The sequence below is a fragment of the Petaurus breviceps genome, unplaced genomic scaffold (assembly GCF_028583685.1).
Source record: "Petaurus breviceps papuanus isolate PSGF00001 unplaced genomic scaffold, PetGlider_PUasm1.0 90639, whole genome shotgun sequence".
NCBI classification, from domain to species: domain Eukaryota; kingdom Metazoa; phylum Chordata; class Mammalia; order Diprotodontia; family Petauridae; genus Petaurus; species Petaurus breviceps.
Window position 1 is genome coordinate 5,945,178 of NW_027187296.1, and position 21,848 is coordinate 5,967,025.

Genomic DNA, 21,848 nt, shown 5'->3' on the forward strand with positions numbered 1-21,848 from the left:
ATTTCAAGTATTGAGTGATTTGATTTCCTTTCTGTCCAAGGAATTCTCAAGTCTTCTCCAACCTGACAATTTAGAAGTGTTGATTCTGCTGCACTCAGCTTTCTACTCTCAGTCATGTAGTGCTACTGGAAAAACTATAGCTTTGACTATTCAGACCTCTGTTAGCAAGGTGATGTCTCTGTCTTTTAGTATGCCATATAGATTTGCCATAGCTTTGCTTCCAATGGTCAAATGTCTTAATTTCATAGCTGCAGTCACCACCTGCAGTGATCTTTGAGCTTAAGAACATAAATTCTGACACATTTCTTCTTCTTCTATTTGCCAGGAAGTGATGGGACCAATTACCATTATCTTGGTCTTTTTGATGTTAAGTTTTAAGCCAGTTTTTAGTCTCCTCTTTCATCCTTAGAAAGAGGCTTTTTTAATTCTTTTTCACTTTCCATTATCAAAGTGGCATCTTCTGCGTATTGGAGATTGTTACCATTTCTCCTAGCAACCTTAATTCTGGCTTTTTATTCATCCAGCCTGGCATTTTGCATGATATACTCTGCATATAAGTTAAATAAATAAGGTGACAATATACAGCCTTGTCACACTCCTTTTCCAATCTTAAACCCCCCATTGTTGTGAAAATTAAATGAGCTATTATTTGCAAAGTCATTAATAAATGCTTGTTTCCTTCCTTGCGGAAACTTTAAAGAAAAGAATAAACACTTTACTACAGGAAGTACAAAACCTTTTCTATGTAACAGACTACCCAGAGGATTAGAATGGACCAAATGGAAATCAATGACTCCATAAGACAAGAAATATTAGAACAAAATCACAAGACTGAAAAAATAGAAATAAATGCAAGGGTATCACCTATTCAAAACAACCAACTAGATAACAGGTTATAGGATCAGATTATAGATTTAGAGCTAAAGGGACAATAGATGTCCTCATTCTGAACATCTTGGACATAGATGTCCAATCTCTTTTTATAGATGAATAGGTACAGGGAGGTCACCTGGTTAACATGACTAAGAGCTTCACAGCTGAGGCAATATTTGAACCCAGTTCCTCCTAACTCCAAATTCATATCCACTGTAAGAATCTTTGGATTAACTAAACATCAAAATTAAAAAAAAAAGGCCTGCATATCATCTTTTAAGAAATAATGAGTGAAAATTGCCCACCTCTATTAGAACCAGAAGACAAAGTGAAAGTAAAAAGAATTCACTAGTTACCTCCTAAAATAAACCTTAAAATATAAATTCTCGGGAATATTATAGTCAAAATCCAGAGCTTGTTCCAAGTTCAGGGGGGTGGGTGTGGGGGAAGATACTGCAAATAACAAGAAAGAAAGAATTCAAGTACTATTCTGGCCTGGGCCTGAGTGTTTAGTCTCTGAGTTATCCAAATTTCAAGTAAAATTTCAGTAATTATTAAAGGAAAACTAGCTTGATTTACATGGAAGGAGGAGGGTTAGAATATTGTTCCCATCACAAGGACCCAGGAGACAGTATCAGGATCATTCAAGACTTAGCAGTTACCATTATAAAGCAGAGGACAGCTAAGAATACACTCTTCTGAAAGGCAAAAGATAAACAAAATACAACTTTATAGGGAAAAAAAATTGACAGTGAAATATAGGACTTCCAAATATTCCTGAAAAAAACACCAGAGTGCAATGAAACCCTGAAAGGCAGACATAGGAATAAGAAGAAACAGAAAGTGAAATTAATTTGAACAGTTGGAAGGACCTATATGATAAAAGTATTTACCATTTTCTGGGAAGAGAAGAAATCCATGTCCCCTCAGAACCCCAATATTTTCAAGAGTCAGGAGTTAAATAAAAGAGATCTAGAAGTGATTTTGTTGTGTTTTGATGCTCTCAGTAAAAGAAAGAAAAGGGAAAAGGAATATAGTAGAATGAAAACCAGCTATGGAAAAGACCAAAATTCAAATGCTGCCTCAGAATTAGGGTATTCTATATTCGATTTCAGTCTTTACATAGAATATTCTGAATGCTTAGAATCCTTTCTCCTGTTTCCCTCTTAAAATCCTTAGCATCCTTCAATGTTCATTTCCAATATCCCTTACCTCTCCACCCCCACTGTGGGAGTCTTTTCCTGCACCAACTACTTAGTGCTTCCTCTCTGCTTAAATTGTACTATATTTACTTATAGCCCTCCCAAATGGGGACTCCCTGGAAAGCTAAAGCAAGGTCAAAGTTCACTTGAGCTGGAGTCCTCCACTGTGGCAATAAGGTGCAACTTCTTCCCCATGACAGTAGGGGCAGACTCTGCTATCTCTCTTTTATTTTCACACTCCTAGTCAGTTATGTGGGAGAAAAGCAGTTTTTCTTTCCATAAAAAGAACCTATCAGTTCCCAGATTCTTAGCTCTCGGTCACCAAACTTTTGGAACACTAGCAACCTCAAAACCAGGAAGACTGGGGTGAAGTCTAGCCTAGTCTGGACAAGTCACTTTGGTCCTTTAAGTACCTGGTCAGTCTCCAAGAAGTGGGTTAATCTGATGAGAAAGCATCCATCAGCATTGGTAGAGGGAATTTCCTCATCCAGGGAGGTCCCTATATAATACATAAACAGGTCTAGTTCCTGTTACTAACAAACAGCCAGCTAATTAACACTCATAGGCATTTAATTTTTTTAACTCCCTATAACTAGGGCTGAATCATATTCTATTGTCTCAGCCAATGGTATGACTTAATGTTAAAAATTTCATGTAATTATTGTTAAATCTATTTCACAGACTGTGGACTCTGGGTTAGAGGCCCTGCAGTTTTTCCTTACCCCTCAAGATTCTCTGGGTCTCCTATGCAGATGAATGGGCATGAGAAAAACAAAAATGGTCATGTATGTCTGCATCTCAAATCGAGTTTGAAAATATGTGAACAAGCCTTCAACACTTTTAGCTATCCCATATGCTGCATAAATATTATATCCACCCAGTAGAACGTAAGTTCCTAAAAGATGATGCTGTTAAAAGTCAACATGCCAGGGGTGGTTAGGTGGCACAGTGAGTAAAGCTCTGGTCCTGGAGTCAGGAGGACCTGAGTTTGGTTCCGGCCTCAGACACTTAACACCCACACACACAAAACTAGCCGTGTAACCTTGGGCAAGTTACTTAACCCCAATTGCCCTCCAAAAGGAAAAAAAAAAAGTTAACATGCCAGCAAATTTGGAAAACTCAACGCTGGCCACTGGATCAGAAAAGATCAGTTTAAGGGGGCAAGGCCAAGGAATGTTCAAATTATCAAACAATTGCACTCATTTTATACATCACCAAGGTTATACTTAAGATTCTGCAAGCTAGATTCTGTAATATATGAACCAAGAATTACCAGAACAGGCTGGTTTTTGAAAGAGGCAGAGGAACTATAGACTAAATTACCAGTATTTGCTGGATTGTGGAGAAAACATCTATTTCTGAAGTTTCATTGACTACACTAAAACTTTTGACTGTGTGGATCACAACAAAATGTGGCAAGTCTTCAAAGAGATGGGAGTACCAGATAATCTTGTCTCCTGAGGAATCTATTATTCCATTTTACAGATGAGGAAACCAAGGCAAGCAGTGGTTAAGTGACTATCATACAGCTAATGCCAGAGCCTGGATTTGAACTCATCTTTCTAATTTCAGATCCAGTGCTCTGTTACACTACATAGCTGACATTTTTTTCTTTTACATTAATCACCTAATAGAATTTTTAAACTCTTGCTTTATTAACTTGCAGGAACTTGAGATTTTGACCATATTGTTTGAGGTTTTGCTTATAATTGCTATGAAGTTATCCTCTTATTCTGGGTTTGTCCTCTGTGTCTTGGGCACAAATTATTCTATCATCACTGCCTTGTTTTTCTTTTTTTAGCCTTACTTCCAGTTAGGGACAGTCTCTGTGCACTTCTAGAAGGAATGTGGGACCTTGTTTGATTCAGATCTTTATCATCTGGGATCATGTTCCTACTTCTGGTTTATGAAGACTGTTCTATAAGAACCTAAGACGAGGCTCATTCTAGTGAGTGGCAGCCTTTCAAGGTCCTAGGGCATGATCTGATCTAGGGTTTGGTCCAATTACTACCCTCTCAGGCTGCGCTTTGCAGGCTCCCAATCCTGGTCTGGGATCAGAGTGACATAGCTACAGTCCCATTTCCTTTCGTATCACCCAATCCCCAATCCAAACTTCCTGCCCTGGTATACACAATCTTAGGTTCCAGATTTTCCTGGCTCACCCCAATCCTTGAAATGGACTTTTGTGTGCAAATGTTTGCTAGCTGGACCCCTTCCCTAGTACCTGTACACTTCAAGCTATGTCTTGGTATGGACTTGGGCTAGAAAAACGTGCTTGTAGCTTTTTCTTAAAGTTTCTTGATCAGCAAATGTTCTGATGCTTTTTTAAAGCCCTTACTGGAGTAGTTGTGTGAGAATGTGGTTGTTTTGCTATGGATTATTTTATCCTAGCTAAAAGCTAAACATGGTTTCTCTAAAACAACAAAATCTGTTGTCCATACCTAATGAAGATACAATTCATCATCCCAGACAAATAGTATTATCTAGTCCTAGCATGATATGGGGGTATGTGGGTAACTATTTGGAACTGCAGTTTAGCAGCTTGAAATTACGATCAGAGAAGAAGGGCAACTAGTGAGATGGTGACTTTGAATTTGCAGAAGTTAGGCTAAACATTTTTAAAACCTCAAAATACCCACCTCCGACTCCCCCATCTTTTCTTTGTGTTCTAGTAGCAGCTAGGAAAACAATTCCCTTGATGCCACTTTGTTTATAAATGATAAGGTCATAATAAGAAAACTGCTTTTACTCTACTCTACTGTTTAAAAATATCAATGAAGAATGAAGACTAAAAGTGCATCAAGGCTGAATTGGGATGGTGTTCAAGCAGGAGGTCTTTCTTGGTAGCAGGCAACTGAACTTTACTTTGGGGTTTAGTTATTTGGGGAAATTGGGCTATTTGGGGCAACTTCACCATTTTTGCTTCTACCTGGAAGCAAAACTTAGTTTAATCCCTACATCGAGCAGTAAAAGAGCTCTATAAATAAGTGCTAAGCAAATATAATGTAAAAAGAAAGACGCTGACTTACATTAAAAGTGTTACTTATGCCACAGAGATGGGGCACCTGCATGTAGCATTTTTGGTCCTGGGGTGTGGCCTTTTACCTGAATCCAAGTTTTACAGAACAAATCCTTTTATTAATCACAGTATGATTTCACTTATGTGACAAACACCGCATTAATATTTAGGTCCCCTTCAGCTTTAAAATCCCATGATTCTACTTGTTGAGCACCCACTAACTGCAAAATATTATGCCAGCTGACGAGTGATACAAAAGCATGAGACTTGGCTTCAGTCCTTTAGAAGTCTACAATCAAGTTGATTTAAAGTGAGTTACAAGACAAGATGTTCCTGAAAGTCTAATACAAATAAGTCCTAATTTATGAACTATTTTTAAAAGTCCTACACACTGTTTTCAGAGGTTTCCATGGCTTCTGGAAATACAGGCAGGTACAACTCAAATGTTAATTATCATTCTCAGGCAATAATTTTTTCAAGCACTCCATAAACAATACTAATGCTGAGCTGCTAGTAATACTAAAGGAACAAGTAGCTTATAAGAGAGGCATGTGAAAACACAGCCTCCTCAGTTGATTTTCAAAGGCAACCAGCGTGAAATTTAATCAACACAATTACCTTCCTCAAGAGGGAGGCCAGGCAACAATACAAGGTATTAATTTTGGGATAATAAGCAGAACTGAAAAACCTACTGGTCACAACTTGTCTACTGGATGTTTTCCTCAGGGGTTCCTTTTTTGTTACCCCACCACATGCCTGTCTCTCTTAAACTCAAACTACAAATAACTGGTGAAAATGAGCTTCTGTGATTATTCTATATGCCCCATAAAAAAGCCAAGTGCTTTCTATGCTTCTTAATTTTACCTCCCTAGAGAAAAAAAGATTCAATTTTTGTTCTGTTGAATTACAAGGAATAGAATAATATATTAATAGAAATATTTTTTTTAGAAAAAAAATAATACATTTTCGGTATATAGAATAGTACAAAGGTAAATATAAATGAAGGTCCATGTGCAAAAATTGCTCATTTGGTTATTAGTAGTAGACTTGACCTGCTCAAGTGCTAAGGAAAACATGATGTAACACTTTCATTAAAATTATAATAATTTTACTCAGTTTTGAACTTAAAATGCTTTAATTGAACCTATTTTGTACTTCACAGGTCTCATCTGCTAATTTTAGCTATTTGGGCCTACTTACAAATGGGCAGCTTTTGCAAATAGGCATTAACCTATGTAATCTTCAAAAGGCAGCTATTACCATAATGTGAAAGCAGCTTGACAGATAGCAGAAAGCTGGCCTTACAGTCAAGAAGACCTGGGAGGAAGGCCCATCTTGGATACATGGTGGCTGTATGACCCTGGGTATGTCATTTAACCTCAGGCAACTCTGAGACCAACAGTTGAGTGAAGGTGCCAATGTGCAAAGGGAGTAAAGATGTTCTTCATCAGGCGCTTCCTACCCCATTCAAATCACAGGTCCAAACCTAATGCTAACAAGGGAGATAGGGGTAAAGCACTGCATAGGCTCTGAAGATATAAGATGAAAAACAGCACAGTCCTTTTGCCCTCAAGAAGCAGCTCAAGACAACTAGAAATCAAGGAAATTAATAAAAGAGAATTAAAGTAGGGACTGGGACTGGACCTGTGATTTCATTGTTATAGGGAATTCCCAGATGAAGAAACTATCAGCACAGGTCAGCTATGCAATGCTGAGAGTCTACAGAGTTGTACTCAATGCATATATTGTTCTCCTGGTTCTACTTCCTTCTTTGAGTATTAGCTGATCTATGTCTTGCCATGTTTTTCAGAAGTCTTCATAAATGTTGATTCTTATAAGATATTTTATATATATTTGATATTTCATATATACTATATAAATAGTATTTCATTCTATTTATGTGCCAGTTTTTCAGCCATTCCCCAACTGTTGGATACTTAATTCAGTTTATTTTCTTTTTAAAATTTTTTTGTCTTTATTAATTTGTTCGTTTACTCTTAGTTTACAAGCTTCAGTTCCCCAGTTCTTTGAGTTTCAAATTTCCTCCCCCTCCCTCTCCTTCCTCCCCCCCCCTCCCCGCTCCCACGGTGGCATACAATCAAGTATAGGATCTACAGATACTTTCACATTGGACATTGGTCAGGTTATAAAGAAGGATTGTATCGGGTGGAATGAACAGTGGGAAAGAGGAAACCAAACCAAACAAGAAAAAGAAAGAGAGAAGGTGATTTGCTTCAATCTGCATTCAAACTCTGTTCTTTCTGGTTCTTTCTCTGAATGTAGACATCTCTCTCCATCATGAGTCTTTGGGAGTTGACTTATAGCCCTGCATTGCTGAGAAGAGTCCAGTCTATCAAAGTTAGTTGTCACACATACATTGTGTCTATAATTGTGTACAAATTTCTCCTGGTTCTGCTCTTCTTCAATTTCTTTTCTACCACAAAAAAGTGTTATTGTGATTATTTTGATATTTGTGGGACCTTTCCTACTTTGAATACCTTGGGATATATGCCTAGTGGTGGGATCTCTGGGCCAAAAGGCATAAACATCTTATTCAGGTTTTAGTGTAATTCTAAGTTGCTTTCCAGAAAGACTGTAAGAATTCCATTTTACCAACAGGGTAATAGAGTGCATATCTTTAATGGCTCCCCCAACACTGCCTACTTCCATATTTTGTCATCTTTGCCAATTGTGAGGTGAAACCCGAGTTGTTTTGATTTTCATTTCTATTTTTAGTGATTTGCATCAATTGCGATTCTTGCTTTGAGAATTGTTTGCTCATATCTGACAATTTTCTCAATTCACTGGGGAATGACTTTTTAGATGGAGCAATTTTCTTAGAGTCTAAATGAGATAGTTAACAAGATTAAACATTCTGAAGTGCTTCATGGGTCCTGCAAACCACTCAAGTTTTCGGGAAGTCTTGTAAACATTTCTTATAAACTATTAATATTTATAGGCATAACTAAAAAGTGCTATATACTAGATAACTACCATTTTTAGTGAACAGCTCAATGAGGTATACGCATTAGCTAAACGTCATAAAAGACTTCACAAGTTCTTGGAGTTCACAGAATAGTTAAATATAAAATATGATCATCATGCTGTTGTTAAAGTGATATTCCTAAAGCACAGGCCAGACCACTTTACTTCTCCTTACCCCAACCCCTGCATTCCTAATAAACTCCAGTAGTTCCCTATTACCTCCAGAATCAAATACAAAATTATGTCTGCGTTCAAAGCTCTTTACAATCTATTCCATCTATCTCCCTCTCCAGTTTCCTTACACTTTGCACCCTGATATATACTCTGTGATCCTGTTGACACTGGTCTCCTTGTTGTTCTTCAAATAAGATTCTCCATCTCCTGACTCCAGGCATTTTCACCATCCATTCTCCATGTCTGGAAAGATCCCTCACCTCATCTCTACCTTCTGGCTTCCTTCAAATCCCAGCTAAAATCCTACCTTCTACAGGCAACTTTCTCCAATCTCCCTTACTTCCAGCGGTCCTCTGTTAATTGTTTTAAATTTATCCTGTATTTATCTTATTTGTACCTTTCTTTTCTTGTTGTTTCCCCCATTAGACTGTGAGATTCTTGAGAGCAGACGCTGGCTTTCCAGCTATCTCCAGCACTTAGTACAGTGCCTGGCAAACAGCAGGTAATTAACAAAATACTTATTGACTAATATTGGTATAGAAGGAGCAGTAAATGTTCATTTTGAGTAAGAAGAAAATGAACTAATCATATATTTCCTACGTTATAGTGCTTTAATGAGAAAAATCATAGAAAGAAATTCTCAGCCAAATAATGGAAAACTTTTTTTTTCTATACTGATCACTCTTTTATGGTGGGGAGGAGGCATAATAAAAATCTTCGTTCCTCTCCCAAGAAATGAAAACAAAATAAAACACAGAATACTATACTAGGCACTGAAAAGCTTGCCCATTCTTTAGCAATATACTCTAAGTTAACAGGAACTAGTTCAAATGTAAAGCATTTATAAAACATTTTTAAAAATTCATCTTTTTGACACCACTTTCACTTAAAAGTTTTACATTCTATAAATCCTTAAACACAATCATCTTAGACAAATTAAATCTACAAATAGCCTAAAGGTCAATAAAAAGACAAAGTAATCAATCTTCATTCTTATTTACTAGTAATAAGGATCAAGAAACAATTTTAAAACTCTTTACATTAACAGAAACTTTCAAGTACTTAAGAACTAATCTTTCTAGATATATACAAGAGCCACATAAAAAGAACTAAAATTGTGACCAAAATAAAGCAAGACTTCAGTAATTGGAGATACATTCAACATTATTAATGGGTTAGATGTTACGGTACAAAAGTCAGTGTATTCCAAATTAATTTACATATTTAGTGAAATAACTGGAATACTAAGGAATTTTCTTATTGAACTAGATAAATTCACAAGAAGATTTATATAGAAAACAAGTGGACAAGAGTATCACTGAGAATGAAGGTGGTCTTACATCCCCAGATTGTAAAATATATTACATAGTATTGATCACCCAAGCTATGCATTACTAAGAAAAACAGATCAACCAATTAATCAACATTTATTATGTGCCTTCTATTTGTCAGGCACTGTGCTAAGGAATGGGGATACAAAAAGAGGCTTTAAAAGACAGTCCCTGCCTTCAAGGAGCTTACAATCTAATAAGGGAGACAACATGCAAACAAATAAATACAAAATAAGCTATATTCAGGACAAATGGGAAATAAATAACAGAAAGAAAGCACTGGAATTAAGAAAGGTTGGGGTAGGCTTCTTGTAGAAGGTGGGATTTAAGGGACAGCCAGAGAAAATGTTTGGAGTCAAGATAAAGTGAAACATCTAGGAGGCCAGTATCATAAGATCTAAGAGTAAGGTATAAGAAGAATGGAAAGGTAGGTGGGGTCTAGGTAATGAAGGGTAACGAATGCTAGAGTATTTTGTATTTGATTCTGGAAGCAATAAGAAGCCATAGGAGTTTACTGAGTAGGGAGGGTGATGGTAAAAGGTTTAAAAATTGGACCTGTGCTTTAGAAAAATCACTTTAGTTACTGAATGGAGACTGAATTGGAGCAGGGAGAGACTGGAGGCGGGCAGATCCATAAGTAGGCTACTGCAATAATCTAGGTGTGAGGTGATTAGGGCCAGCACTAGAGTGGTGACAGTGTCAGAGGAGAGAAAGGAAAATATCTGAGAGATATCACAAAGGTGAAATCGACAGGCCTAGGTGACAAGGGTGATAGAGAGTGAAGAATCCAGGATGACTCCTAGTTGCAAGCCCGTGGGCCTAGGAGGTTAGTGGGTCCCTCTACAGCAATAGGGAAGAGAGGAAGTAGGAAGAGTTTAGGGGAGAAGATAATTCATTCTGTTTTGGACATAATGAACTTAAGATGTCTGCTGTAATCCAGTTCAGAATGACTGAAAGGCGGTTGGAGGTGTCAGACTGGAAGAGAATTTGGGACAGGACAGGGAGATGTGAAAATCATCAGCATAGAGATGGCAATTAAATCCATGAGAGCTGATGAGATCACCAAGTAAAGTAGTATAGAGGGAGAAGAAAAGAGGACCCAGTATAGAACCCTGAGAGACACCTCTGATTAGAGCATGTGATCTGGATGAGGATCCAGCAAAGGAGAACCAGGAAAGGGTGATATCACAAAAACCTAGACGGAATAGAGTGCCAAGGAAGAGAGAGTGATCAACAGTGTCAAAGGCTACAGAGAGGTCGAGACTGAGGGAGAGAAAAGGTCACTGGATATGGCAACAAAACGATCATGAATAACTTTGAGGAAAGTAGCTGTGATGGAATGATAAGGGGTGAAGCTAGATTGTAAAGGGTTAAGAAGAGTGAGAAGTAGAGATACATATTATAGAGGGGTCTTTTTGAGATCAATAGAATAGAAAAAATACACCAGAGTGTCAACCAAATATATACAAAAAGATTAGTGTTTGATAAACATATAGAAAATATAAACCTAGAACAGAATTATTAACAAACATACTGGGAACATTAGTTGGTAATCTGTCAGGAAAAGACCCATATTTTAGATCATACCTTCCTGCACAGAACTATAAAAATGATGAAAGAAAATGGAATAAAGTATTTCAAATGTAGAGGTAAATTTTTTTTTCAATTCAACAAAAATAATTAGTAGAGAGAAGATAGATGTGCTTGATTACATGAAAATAAAACATTTCTGTACAACAAATATATATAATTAAAAAAAGAAAAATAATAGATTGGGAAAATATTTAGAGCAAATAAATGTAAAAGTTTGACATTTAAAAATATATAAGGAATCTTATTTAAAAAAGACAAAGACTGATTCTCCTAATCTCTACTAGCCTGGAAGTACTGGGGCCTATGCCATTCTAATCGACATAGGGACTTGGGAACTTTAACCTTCTCTGTTTGTGACCTAGGTTGGTTTGTCCCTCCTTAAGCAACCTCGTGGCACCACTCCTCACCAAGTCCCCACTGAAGACTCACTCTATTAATGCCAAACAGTGCAGATGCACAACTGGTATAGTCCAATTCTACAGCTTAGAACTCCCAAGCTCAAGAAATCTATTAACTTCTAATCCCCAGTAGCTGAGATTGCAAGCATATGCCACCATGCTTGGCAAGAAACCTGTTAAAAAGGCTTAATAGTAATTCCATATTATCCATAATGGATAAAGGGTCAAAGAATATGAATCATTTTTTCAAAAGAAACACAAATTGTTAATAACTACTTGAAAAAATTTTAATGTCGATAATGAAGAGATAAAAGATAAAACAATTTTGAGGTACAATCTCATATTCATAAAATTAGTAAAAAAAAAATTAAAGGTAAAAATCCTCACTGTTGGCACACTTAATGACTGCTGATGAAATTATAAAATTGAAGAATCGTTTTTGAGGAGCAATCTGGCAAATACAACAAAACAAGTATTTATTAAGCACTTACCATGAGTTAGTTGCTGTGTTAAATCCTGGGTTCCTTCTCTCAAAGAGTTCACATTCTAATGGAGGAGACAAGATGCAAACAAGTATTTACATAAACACTAGGAAATATATACAAAATAAATGGGAAGTAATCTTAGAGGACAGGCACTAGCAGTAGAATATGAGCTGAGTCACGAAGGAAGCCAGAGAAGCTCAGGCACAAGGGAACAATCAGTGAAAATGTATAGTCAGGAGATGAGTGTTGTATGCTAGCAGCAAGGACAGTGTTATGGCTGTCACAGAGTATGTGGGAATCAGGTGTAAGAATATCTTTCTATCTTTTTTGCCGTATAGAAATTACTGACTAGGGAGGAGATGACATGTTCATACCTGTGCTTAAGGAAGATAGCTTTGTAGCTGAGTGGAGGATGATGTAAGTGGGGAGAGCATTGAGGCAGGGAGACCAATCAGCAGGCTATTGCAACAGTCTATGTGTGAGGTGGTGAGAGTCTGCATAAAGGTGATGGCTATATGAATAGAGGAGGCATGTATTGAGACAGATGTTATAGAGAAGGAAATGGCAAGATTGACAGAAGATTGAAAAGGTAGAGGGAGTTGAAGATGACATAAAATTTGTGACCCTGAATGACTGGCCTTGATAGTAATAGGGAAATTAGAAAGAGGAGGGGATTTTTGGAAGATGAGCTCTCTTCTAGACATGTTGAGTTTAAGATGTCTATGAGACATTCAGTTCAAAATGTCCAATAGGCATTTGGCGATGTGAGACTGCAGGTCAGAAGAGATGCTTGCAATAGAAAAGTACATGAGATTCATTTGCGTAGAGATAATTAAATCCATAGAAGCTGATAAAATCACCAAATGAGACACTACAGAGAAGAGAACCAAGCACAACCCCTTGAGGGACACCCAAGAGTAGTGAGTGAATATCCAGCAATGGACACTGAAATGGGGCAGTCAGGTAGGTAGAAGAACCAGGATAAAGCAGAGTCATTAAGGCCTAGAGAAGAGAAAGTATGCAGAAGAAGGCAGTAATGAAGGTGAAGGCTAAATAAGGGTCAAGAAGGATGAGGACTGAGACAAAGCCATTAGATTATTTATAATTTAGGAGATAATAGTTTCAGTCAAGTGATGAGATGATTTTCAATGATTCAGTGCTTGGTTCATGGTCTTCCTTTCCACCTCAACTCCCGCCCTCATAATTGAGAATTTCAGAATACATGTTACTGTTCCCTCAGATACCATAACCTTGTTCCTCAAACTACTCAACTGCCATGACCTACTCTGTCACTCCAACTCGGCTTACATAGGGATGAGATTTACCTTGATCCTGTCATTACCCACAAGTATTTTACTTTCATATCCAATAATTCCAAAATACCTTTATCTGGTCAATCTTTTCTTCTCTTCCTATGCCCTACTTTTCTTAAACCTACTTTTCTTCCTCACCATTACCTTTAATCTTCTCCTTATCCATCTGTTCTATTCCAGGACATGTATTCTAGTATGGAACTTATCACCTGATTCTTAATAGCAGCATGAATTATATCTTAATATCTAAATCTTTTAAGCTCCTCCCCCCCTTTTTTTACTCAGGTCTCAAATGTAAAGCCCCTTCCCCTTTTCTAGCTGAAGTAGTGGAAGTTATCTTAAGTTCTTAAGCTTCAACACAGGTTTGGGTTTCCTGACCATATAGATCAAAGGCATAAACTAGGGTCATATGCCAGCATGACAATAAATGATCGATTTAACTTAACCCCCTCTACAGATTAAAGCAGATAAATATATGAATAAATTACAACTCAAAAGTACACAAATTTTTTATTATTTTTTGCACCAATATATAATTGTTAAAAAGCCTATACATATAAAATGAATTACGATACTCTTTGAATACTTATCAGAGAGCTTTGTCTGTAGAGGCTGTGGCTTAAAAACCATCTTATGAAAAACAAACATGCTTCCACACAACCCAGCTTGGTACACATTTTGCATCAGGATGTGCACAAGTGCAAGGGTAATATTTACTCTGACATTCTTCTAGGTGCTATGATTAGATATGATTTTGAGTTTTGTTATCTTAGGAAGAAAGGATAAAAGTATCTCACTTCATTCTTTGGGCATCTATTCAATAGTAACAATCTTGAAATGGCTCAATTGTTTTTTAATAATTCACAACATACAAGGAATTCTTCCTCCTTTTCTCAGTTTTCCAATGAAAAAAATGAGTAATAAATAATAAAATCAGTGCCAATTTTATCAGGGAATTGGTGAACAAGGTGAATCAGATACAATCTCCACCAACCACAGATTCTGCACTTCAGAATACCTGCTTCCAGAGATCACATTTAACAGCTGACATGCAATAGACAATGAGGTATTGGGTAAGTATAATCAAGCAGTTTCTTCTTTATTTTCTTCATTCCAATTTCTTTCACAAAGTCCTCTTTTGGTTTCAGTAGGACATTCATGAAGATGGGGGAACACTTCCATCTCATACAGCAGCTGATTATTACCACCCTTCTTCCTACATATGTATACACACACTCTATGTTTGCTTCCTTGTTAACTCTGGGTTTAAGTGTGTAGAAAAGCACAAAGGTTATTCTTGAGCCCATGCCTCCCGAATGTCCAAGTTACAGCCTGCCACATTCAGTGGCTAGACAATTCAAGATCAATATCTATTACTTCCACAGAAAGTAATTATCTCATTTCCTTCATTAATAATAAACTTAAGAATGATCATATTTATGATCTTTTGCCTGATAACTTGTTGGGAAATCTGGGGTATTTTTAAAATTAAAGCTGAAAAATGTTTTTAAAACAACTAAGTTAAGTGGAGTTTTGGAAATGTAATGCAGAACCAGATTTCTTCAAAATCCAGATTCCCAAAGTCTAAAACCCATCTCAAAAAACAAATGTATGTATTTCTAGGAAAAGGTTTTATGACAATCATATGCATTGTTCTACTTGACTGCTATAAGCCCTTTCTCTTCAATATAAAAATATCTTCAGTCAGTACAGTGAGATACTAAACCTGTGGACAGCCTCAATTAGTCCCTTCACACTGATGCTCCAGGAAACTGTTGTTGTTGTCTTTGTTCCAAAACTTGTTGATTTAGTAGTTGTTGCTGTCTCTGCAGAAACTGTACAACTTCTGGACTTCTTAATAGTGCCTTAAAAGAAGAAAAACACATTATAATGCACTGATTATTTATGTACTCATTTTAAATATTAATAAGCTAGCATCATCTAGGTTAATAGTGTCATGTTAGGAACCAAAACATAAAACAGACCTACAAATAAATGAAACTTTTTATTATATTTAATAGCTGATGCTAAACTCAAATTATTAGTACATATGTTAACAAGGTCACCATTTGCATTAAAACAGAAACCTTGGGCATGTGTTATGACACCAAGTCATAGAAAAATAAAGACAGAAGTTGTTTATGTATATTACTCTGAGTGTATGGAAAGCAAGAAGCATTGCACACTGTTTTTGACAGGTTTAATATTTTGTTCGTATGCTAAGAGATGAGCATTCTATGTAGATGTGGAAAGGTCTTAAACTTGCAAAATAAAGCACCAAGGGTAGGGCTGGTCCATAGTAGCAAGGAAAAAAAAAGAAAATGAGAACTACTGAAAATTGAAGGACAGAAGCTAATTATTTCTACAATTTCAAAAGCAGGTTGAACAGTATGGTACACTGGAAAGAATACCAGTCTCAGAACAAGATTGAGGCCTTGGTTTCCATCTACTGGCCTCTATGTCTTTGCCTAAGTTCTAGTAAAATAGACAAAAGAGCTCAATCTCAGTTTCCTTATCTGTAAAATATGGTTGTGATTGAAGTAGATTCTCTCTGATGTCTCATCCAATTCTATTATTAGATAATGCCTTCATTCTAGATGGTTCTATTACAATCCTTATAAATAAAATTCAAGGGGGCAGTTAGGTGGTGCAGTGGATAGAGAGAGCATCGGTCCTGGAGTCAGAAGGATCTGAGTTAAAATCTATACTCAAGACACCTGACACACTAGTTGTGTAACCTTGGGCAAGTCACTTAACCCCAACTGCCTTGCCTTCCCCCTCAAAAAAAAAATTATAAACTAAAAATAAAAATATTTTGGTGCTAGATTCAAGCCTTAGAGATACTTTTGAACTTAGCCCTAGGATTCAATTCCTACTACTAAACCTCATTTTTAAACAGATCATAAAATGATTATTCACTTAACATTTAATATGAATTTTTTTGTTAATTTATTTTGTTATAATTATTATAAAAAATTATAAAAATTATATCAAAATTAATAATTTTGTTAATAAAGAGCAATAATTGCTATTTTTTCTTAAGTATTTATTTCCTAAATTTCACCCCAGGGTTTCTTACAGTGAATTACACATTTGCTATGGCAAACTATACTTGTTCCATTGGGTATGCAGAGATATTACATTTTTTTTTTTGCTTTTTTTGGAGGGCATATGGGGTTAAACAACTTGCTCAAGGTCGCACGGCTACTAAGTGTTAAGTATCTGAGGCTGGATTTGAACTCAGGTCCTCCTGACTCCAGGGCCAGTGCTCTATTCACTGCACCACCTAGCCACCCCGAGATATTACATTTCTAATAGCACATTCTGGTAAAATAGATTCACATCTGTTAGACTGGAAAAAAAAAGAATTAGAAGCTTATTCCAAATAAATTCTAATGTACAACTGCCTATGCCACTGATCTCCCAATTTAAGGATCAAAAATAAAACTGTCAATTGTTCAGAGTAAACAGGGCATTAATGATTTTTATATGGGAAGACTATAATTTAAGAGAGATAGTTTACACGCAAAATTTAATTTGTAATATTGTATAAATAACCAGTTCAAAACAAGGCTTCAGTCCAGTAATTCTCTATGTAAAAAATGAACATTTCTGAAAAACACACTATTATTTAGGCTAGTCCAGACCTAGTCAAAGGTATATATCCATCAATAAGCACTGATTGGGGCAGAGAGCACAGGCCCTGAAATCAGAAGGACCTGAATTCAAATCCAGCCTCAGACACTTAACATTTACTAGCCATGTGGCCTTGGGCAAGTCACTTAACCCCAATTGCCCTGCCTTCCCCTCTCCAAAAAAAAAAAAAGGCAATAAATAAAAACAAATAAATAAATAAACAAGCACCAATTAAGTTCCTACTTTGTGTCAGGCAATAAAGATCAAAATTCAAAGAAATAACCTCTTCTCTCAAAGACTTTACATTCTAACAAGTGAGACAAGTAAATAAATATACAAAAAATACCTGAAGATATTAAATACAAAGTAGTACATCAACAAGGTCATTTGTAAAGGATGACACTAGCAATTGGGAGTATCAGGCTAGGCTTTTGTAGAAGGTAGTTTCTGAATTGTGTCTTGAAGGGAGCGATTCTATGAGGTATTGGTGAAAAGGAAGTGAATTCTAGGGCTAAGGGAAACCAAATGCAAAGGTACAAACAGGGGAAAATGTCACATCCAGTTTGGCTTGACTGGGGAGTGCAGGAGAAAAAGTAATATACAATGGCTGGAAAAAGATTGGGACCAAACAGTGAAACATAAGAGTTGTTCCTACAGGCAATGGTGGAACTGAGGAATTAGGAAGGTGATATGGTTGGATATGAACTTAAAGAAAATCATTTTGTCAGCAGTATTACAAGAGGGACTGAAGTCATAAACCTGAGGCAGGGAGACCAATTAGGAGGCCACTGCAATTATATATGTGAGAGGTGATAAGGGCCTCAACTAATGTGCCAAAAGAAGGGATCTATTAGATATGTGTAAAGGTAGAAATATCAAGATGTGGCAATTGAATGGATATGTAGGGAAAGGGAGAGTGAGGAGTTAAGGCTACTATTGAAGCTACAAATCTGGGAGACTGGGAAAAGGAATTGGATTTCACTTGGATGAAAAAAAGCAGAAAGGAAAAGGAAGTCTGGAAGAGGAGATACTGGTATCACCTGAAACTAGGTAAAAATTTATAATGGAGGCACTCAATATTAGACCAACACCAAAGTGCAATTCATGATGACAGGTTTACACTGAATTCCATTTTGCTCAAATAACCAAAAAATTTAATGATTAGAACTTCACTAAAGGTTATCTTCCCTATACCACTCTTTGACATGGTCCTTAAGGATCGTCTTATATCAAGGTTTCATGTGTATAAATAAAACAAATTTATGTGTCAGTCAGTTTATGAAGCTTCAGTTACCTTTCAGAGGTTAACACAAAAAAGAAAAAAAATCATGTTTTAGATTTGTTTCAGTTTTACAAAAGAAATCATATTTACCAGCCGCTTTTGATTTAACACTTGCTCTAAGAGAGTAGGTCTTGTAGGACGATCTCCAATAGAACCAGATCTTTGTTTTCCAACGGATGCTGAGCCATCTGTGCTTTCCTAAAATTAATGATACAATAAATTTTTTTAATTAACCTTTTTCATTTATAGTCTAGCCTATTTCCTAGCACCTGCAGTCAAATCTAAACATTATATTACATGATACTCCTAACAACCACACACCAATCTTATCAGTGTAACATCTAGACCTAGTCCAACCCTCTAATTTTGAATGTGAAGACACTTCTCTCCTACTATTATAGAAGGGAAGACTGGTCCTCACGATCAAAATTAGAGGGTGGAACCAGATCTAGACATTATGCCCTAAACAAACTTTTCACTTTCAATGTACCTTTGCTTATGTCCTTCTTCTGATTTTGTCTATATGCCCACCTCCTTGCTACCAATCTGCATCCTTATTCACTCCTCAAATCCTAAGTCCAAGTGACACCTTTTCCATGATGCCTTTCATAAACATTCCAGTCATCTCTCTTTGGAACTAAACACCTCTGGCATTAACTTGAAATCTATCATATCCTACCCTGTATAGTCAGATATATTTTTATAGACATGAATCCCTTCTTTTCAACAAAGATATGAACTTTTTGAAGGCAAGGACCATGTCTTCAAAGTTCTTGTAGACTATACAAAGCCAGCATATTTAAAAAATAAATGTGAATCAATATTTTCTTATTATCCCTATAGGGAAATGAGGTTCTGAAGATTTTCAATGGCTTACTCATGGTCACATATGTATCAAGTTATCTGAAACAGGTATTAAGCCAAGGATTCCTGATTAGAAGATTAGAACTCTTCATTCCACTTGACTACCTCTCCTAAAGGAGAGGTAAGTATCTAAATTAATTTGAAAGGGAGTTTTAAAATGAACTGGCTTAACCTGTAGAAATCTCAAACATTTTAGACTGGTCACCATTTACCTTCCAGCCTCTAAGAACTCAGTTCCCTACACTTAACTGCTACAGGATCATCTCTGGGTCTCAGCTTCCTCACCTGTAAAAATCAGTTTCTGCATTTCCTACCTCACAGAGGCTTTGCCAGGGAAGTGCTATTGATGTCCTAAGTCAACAAACATTAGTTTATTAAACACCTACTATGGGCCACTCACTGTGCTAAGCACTGGGGATACAAGTAAGACAGTCCCTGCTCTCAAGGAGCTCACAGTAAATTATTCTTCCTACAGAATAATAGATAAACCTGATTCCTTCAAGAATAAAAGCCTTTCTGGTAAACTGGTAGCTGTCACATCAACCCAATTCAAACAATCCAAGTATCTTGAGATATTTATTTGAGAAATAACACAAATTATTGAGAAAAAGGAAGACAATTAGGCCTCCAACATGTCAACTGCACTTGATTTTCTACAGACCAACAGCTTACCCCTTCAACAATTAATTAGACTAATCATAATTTGCCCAATATATTTTAAATGCCCATACCCTCTTCCCCAGGTGAATGTTTGTTTTTCTTTGTCACACACTCTGATGGTCATAATCAATAATATTTATATAGTGCTTTAAGATATAAAAATTTAATAACAGCTAATTTTTTATATAGCATTTACATAGCTAATTTTCATACAGCATATAATACTTATATTTAAAAATATATAATATTTATATATTATCTCATTTGATCAGCACAATAACCCTGGGAGGTGGGTGCTATTATCCCCATTTTACAGATGAGAAAACAGGCTGGAAGTGACTTGGTGAGTCAGTCACTCATAAGATTAAGTGACTTGCAGACATTCAATCAAGTATCTCCCACAGCTATTAAGTGTGAAGATTTAAATTCAGGTCTTTCTTCATTTTATTAAATGAGATCGTGTATGTAGGAACACCTTAAAGCACTTCATTATTTAAGTGCTAGCTGCTATATCTCTCAAAAGTCTTAGTGCAATTCCGCTGCCGAGTTTTGAGCTGCATTTTAAGCTTTCATAACTTTAATCTGCACTAAATTATTATCAATAATAATGACAGCTAACCTTTTACCATGTGCCAGGATCTGTGTTGGGTGCTTTACAATTTTTATCTCAGTTGATCCTCCCAATAATCTTTCAAGGAAGTACTATTATTATCCCTTTTTTACAACTGAGAAAACTGAGGCACACAGAGGTTAATCGACTTGCCCACGAGTCACATCAGAGGCCAAATCTGAACTCAGGTCTTCCTGAGTCCGGGCCCAGCGCTCTCTCCACCGCACCGTGGGTCGGTCAAGAAGCGTTTATTACGGGCGTACAACACGCAGGCAGCGCGCTAAGGGGGGCTCTTAGTTTGCAAACGTTAGTATGCACTTTGGCAGAAAGCAAAGGCCTTCACTGCCCCAGCAGACCGCTGGGCCCCGCTCCCGGGCGCGCGCGTCTCCACGCACCGGCACCCGGCACCTGCACCAGCGGCTGCCCCTGCGCCCCGCCGCGTGGGGTACCTCTAGCTTGACGCTGCCCGCGCTGCCGCCGCCCGTGCCCCCGCCGGCCGCGGTGCCGGCCAGGCTCAAGGCCTGATCGCTCTTCTTCTTCTTGTACTTGTCCTTGTACATCTTGTTGCGGTGCTTCTTGCACATCCACGGCTTGCGCTGCTTTGCCACCTGGCTCGTGGTCTCGCTGCAGCCCTCATAGGTGCACGTCTTGCTCACGCTGCCGCCGCCCCCGCCCGCGACTCCCGCGGACGCCCGGCCGCCTTCGCCGCCCGAGTGGGTCTCCTCGTCCTCCAGTTCCTCCGGGCTGGCCGTACTCTCGCCGCCCCCCGGCGGGTCAGAGGTGTCCAGCAGGTCCGCCTCGTCCTCGGCGGCCTCATCCTCGGCATCTCCAGCCACTTCAAACAGGGGCGTGAGGTTCCCGGAGGCGCTGCCGCCCCCCGGGGTCGGGGTCGACGAGGCCGCGGGAGAGGGGGTCGGCCGCAGGATGGCGCCCGCCGCCGCCTCCTCCTGCCGGCTGCAGGGCTGCATGACCAGTAGGGTGAGCTGCTGCGCCGGGGGGGCGGTGGCACCGCCTGTCCCCGCCGGCTCGATGCCCTCTGGGGTCTCCGTGCCGCGGGCCTTTGGGGCCAGAAGACCCGCTCTCTCCCTGCAACTGCCTGGCCGGACCCAAAGTTAGCCCCGGCAGCGCCCGAGAGGGGCCGGAGTCCCGCTCAAAGCCACCTTGCTTCCTGCGCCTGCGCGGGGCCCCAAGCAGCAGGACGCGGGTATTAAGAGTGGCGGGAGTTTGAAAGGCTGGCGGGAGAAAGCTGTGAGCCTTTTTGAGAGACTGCAGGATGAAGGGAGGCTCGAGAGATCGCGCATGTGCGGTAATGTGGCAGTCCTGCTTATCGACCCGTAGGGGGAGGGGTTACCCGGATGTGCTTTTGTAATCTTATCCGGGGGATGCCGATTTGAGGGAATCTTGTCATTCATTCGTTTCTCGA

At 38.2% G+C, this 21,848-nt stretch overlaps 1 protein-coding gene across 1 annotated transcript; it reads right to left on the bottom strand.

Moving 5' to 3' along the window:
- Nucleotides 1–13,857: 13,857 nt before the first annotated feature.
- RFXAP (regulatory factor X associated protein) lies at nt 13,858–21,598 on the bottom strand. Its single transcript, XM_069064664.1, has 3 exons — nt 20,875–21,598; nt 18,382–18,489; nt 13,858–15,238 (listed from the first exon to the last, which is right to left on the bottom strand). Exons 1-3 carry the CDS (start codon nt 21,391–21,393, stop codon nt 15,125–15,127), a joined length of 741 nt encoding a protein of 246 aa, XP_068920765.1. The 5' UTR covers nt 21,394–21,598; the 3' UTR covers nt 13,858–15,124.
- Nucleotides 21,599–21,848: the final 250 nt, after the last annotated feature.

What these genes read in the sequence shown, in the direction of transcription:
- RFXAP (XM_069064664.1), bottom strand. Translation starts at nt 21,393, where the DNA reads ATGCAGCCCTGCAGCCGGCAGGAGGAGGCGGCGGCGGGCGCCATCCTG. An exon ending in CGGGCAGCGTCAAGCTAGAG is followed by an intron (nt 18,490 to 20,874) that starts GTACCCCACGCG and finishes CATTAATTTTAG; the next exon opens with GAAAGCACAGATGGCTCAGC. An exon ending in TGTTAAATCAAAAGCGGCTG is followed by an intron (nt 15,239 to 18,381) that starts GTAAATATGATT and finishes TCTTCTTTTAAG; the next exon opens with GCACTATTAAGAAGTCCAGA.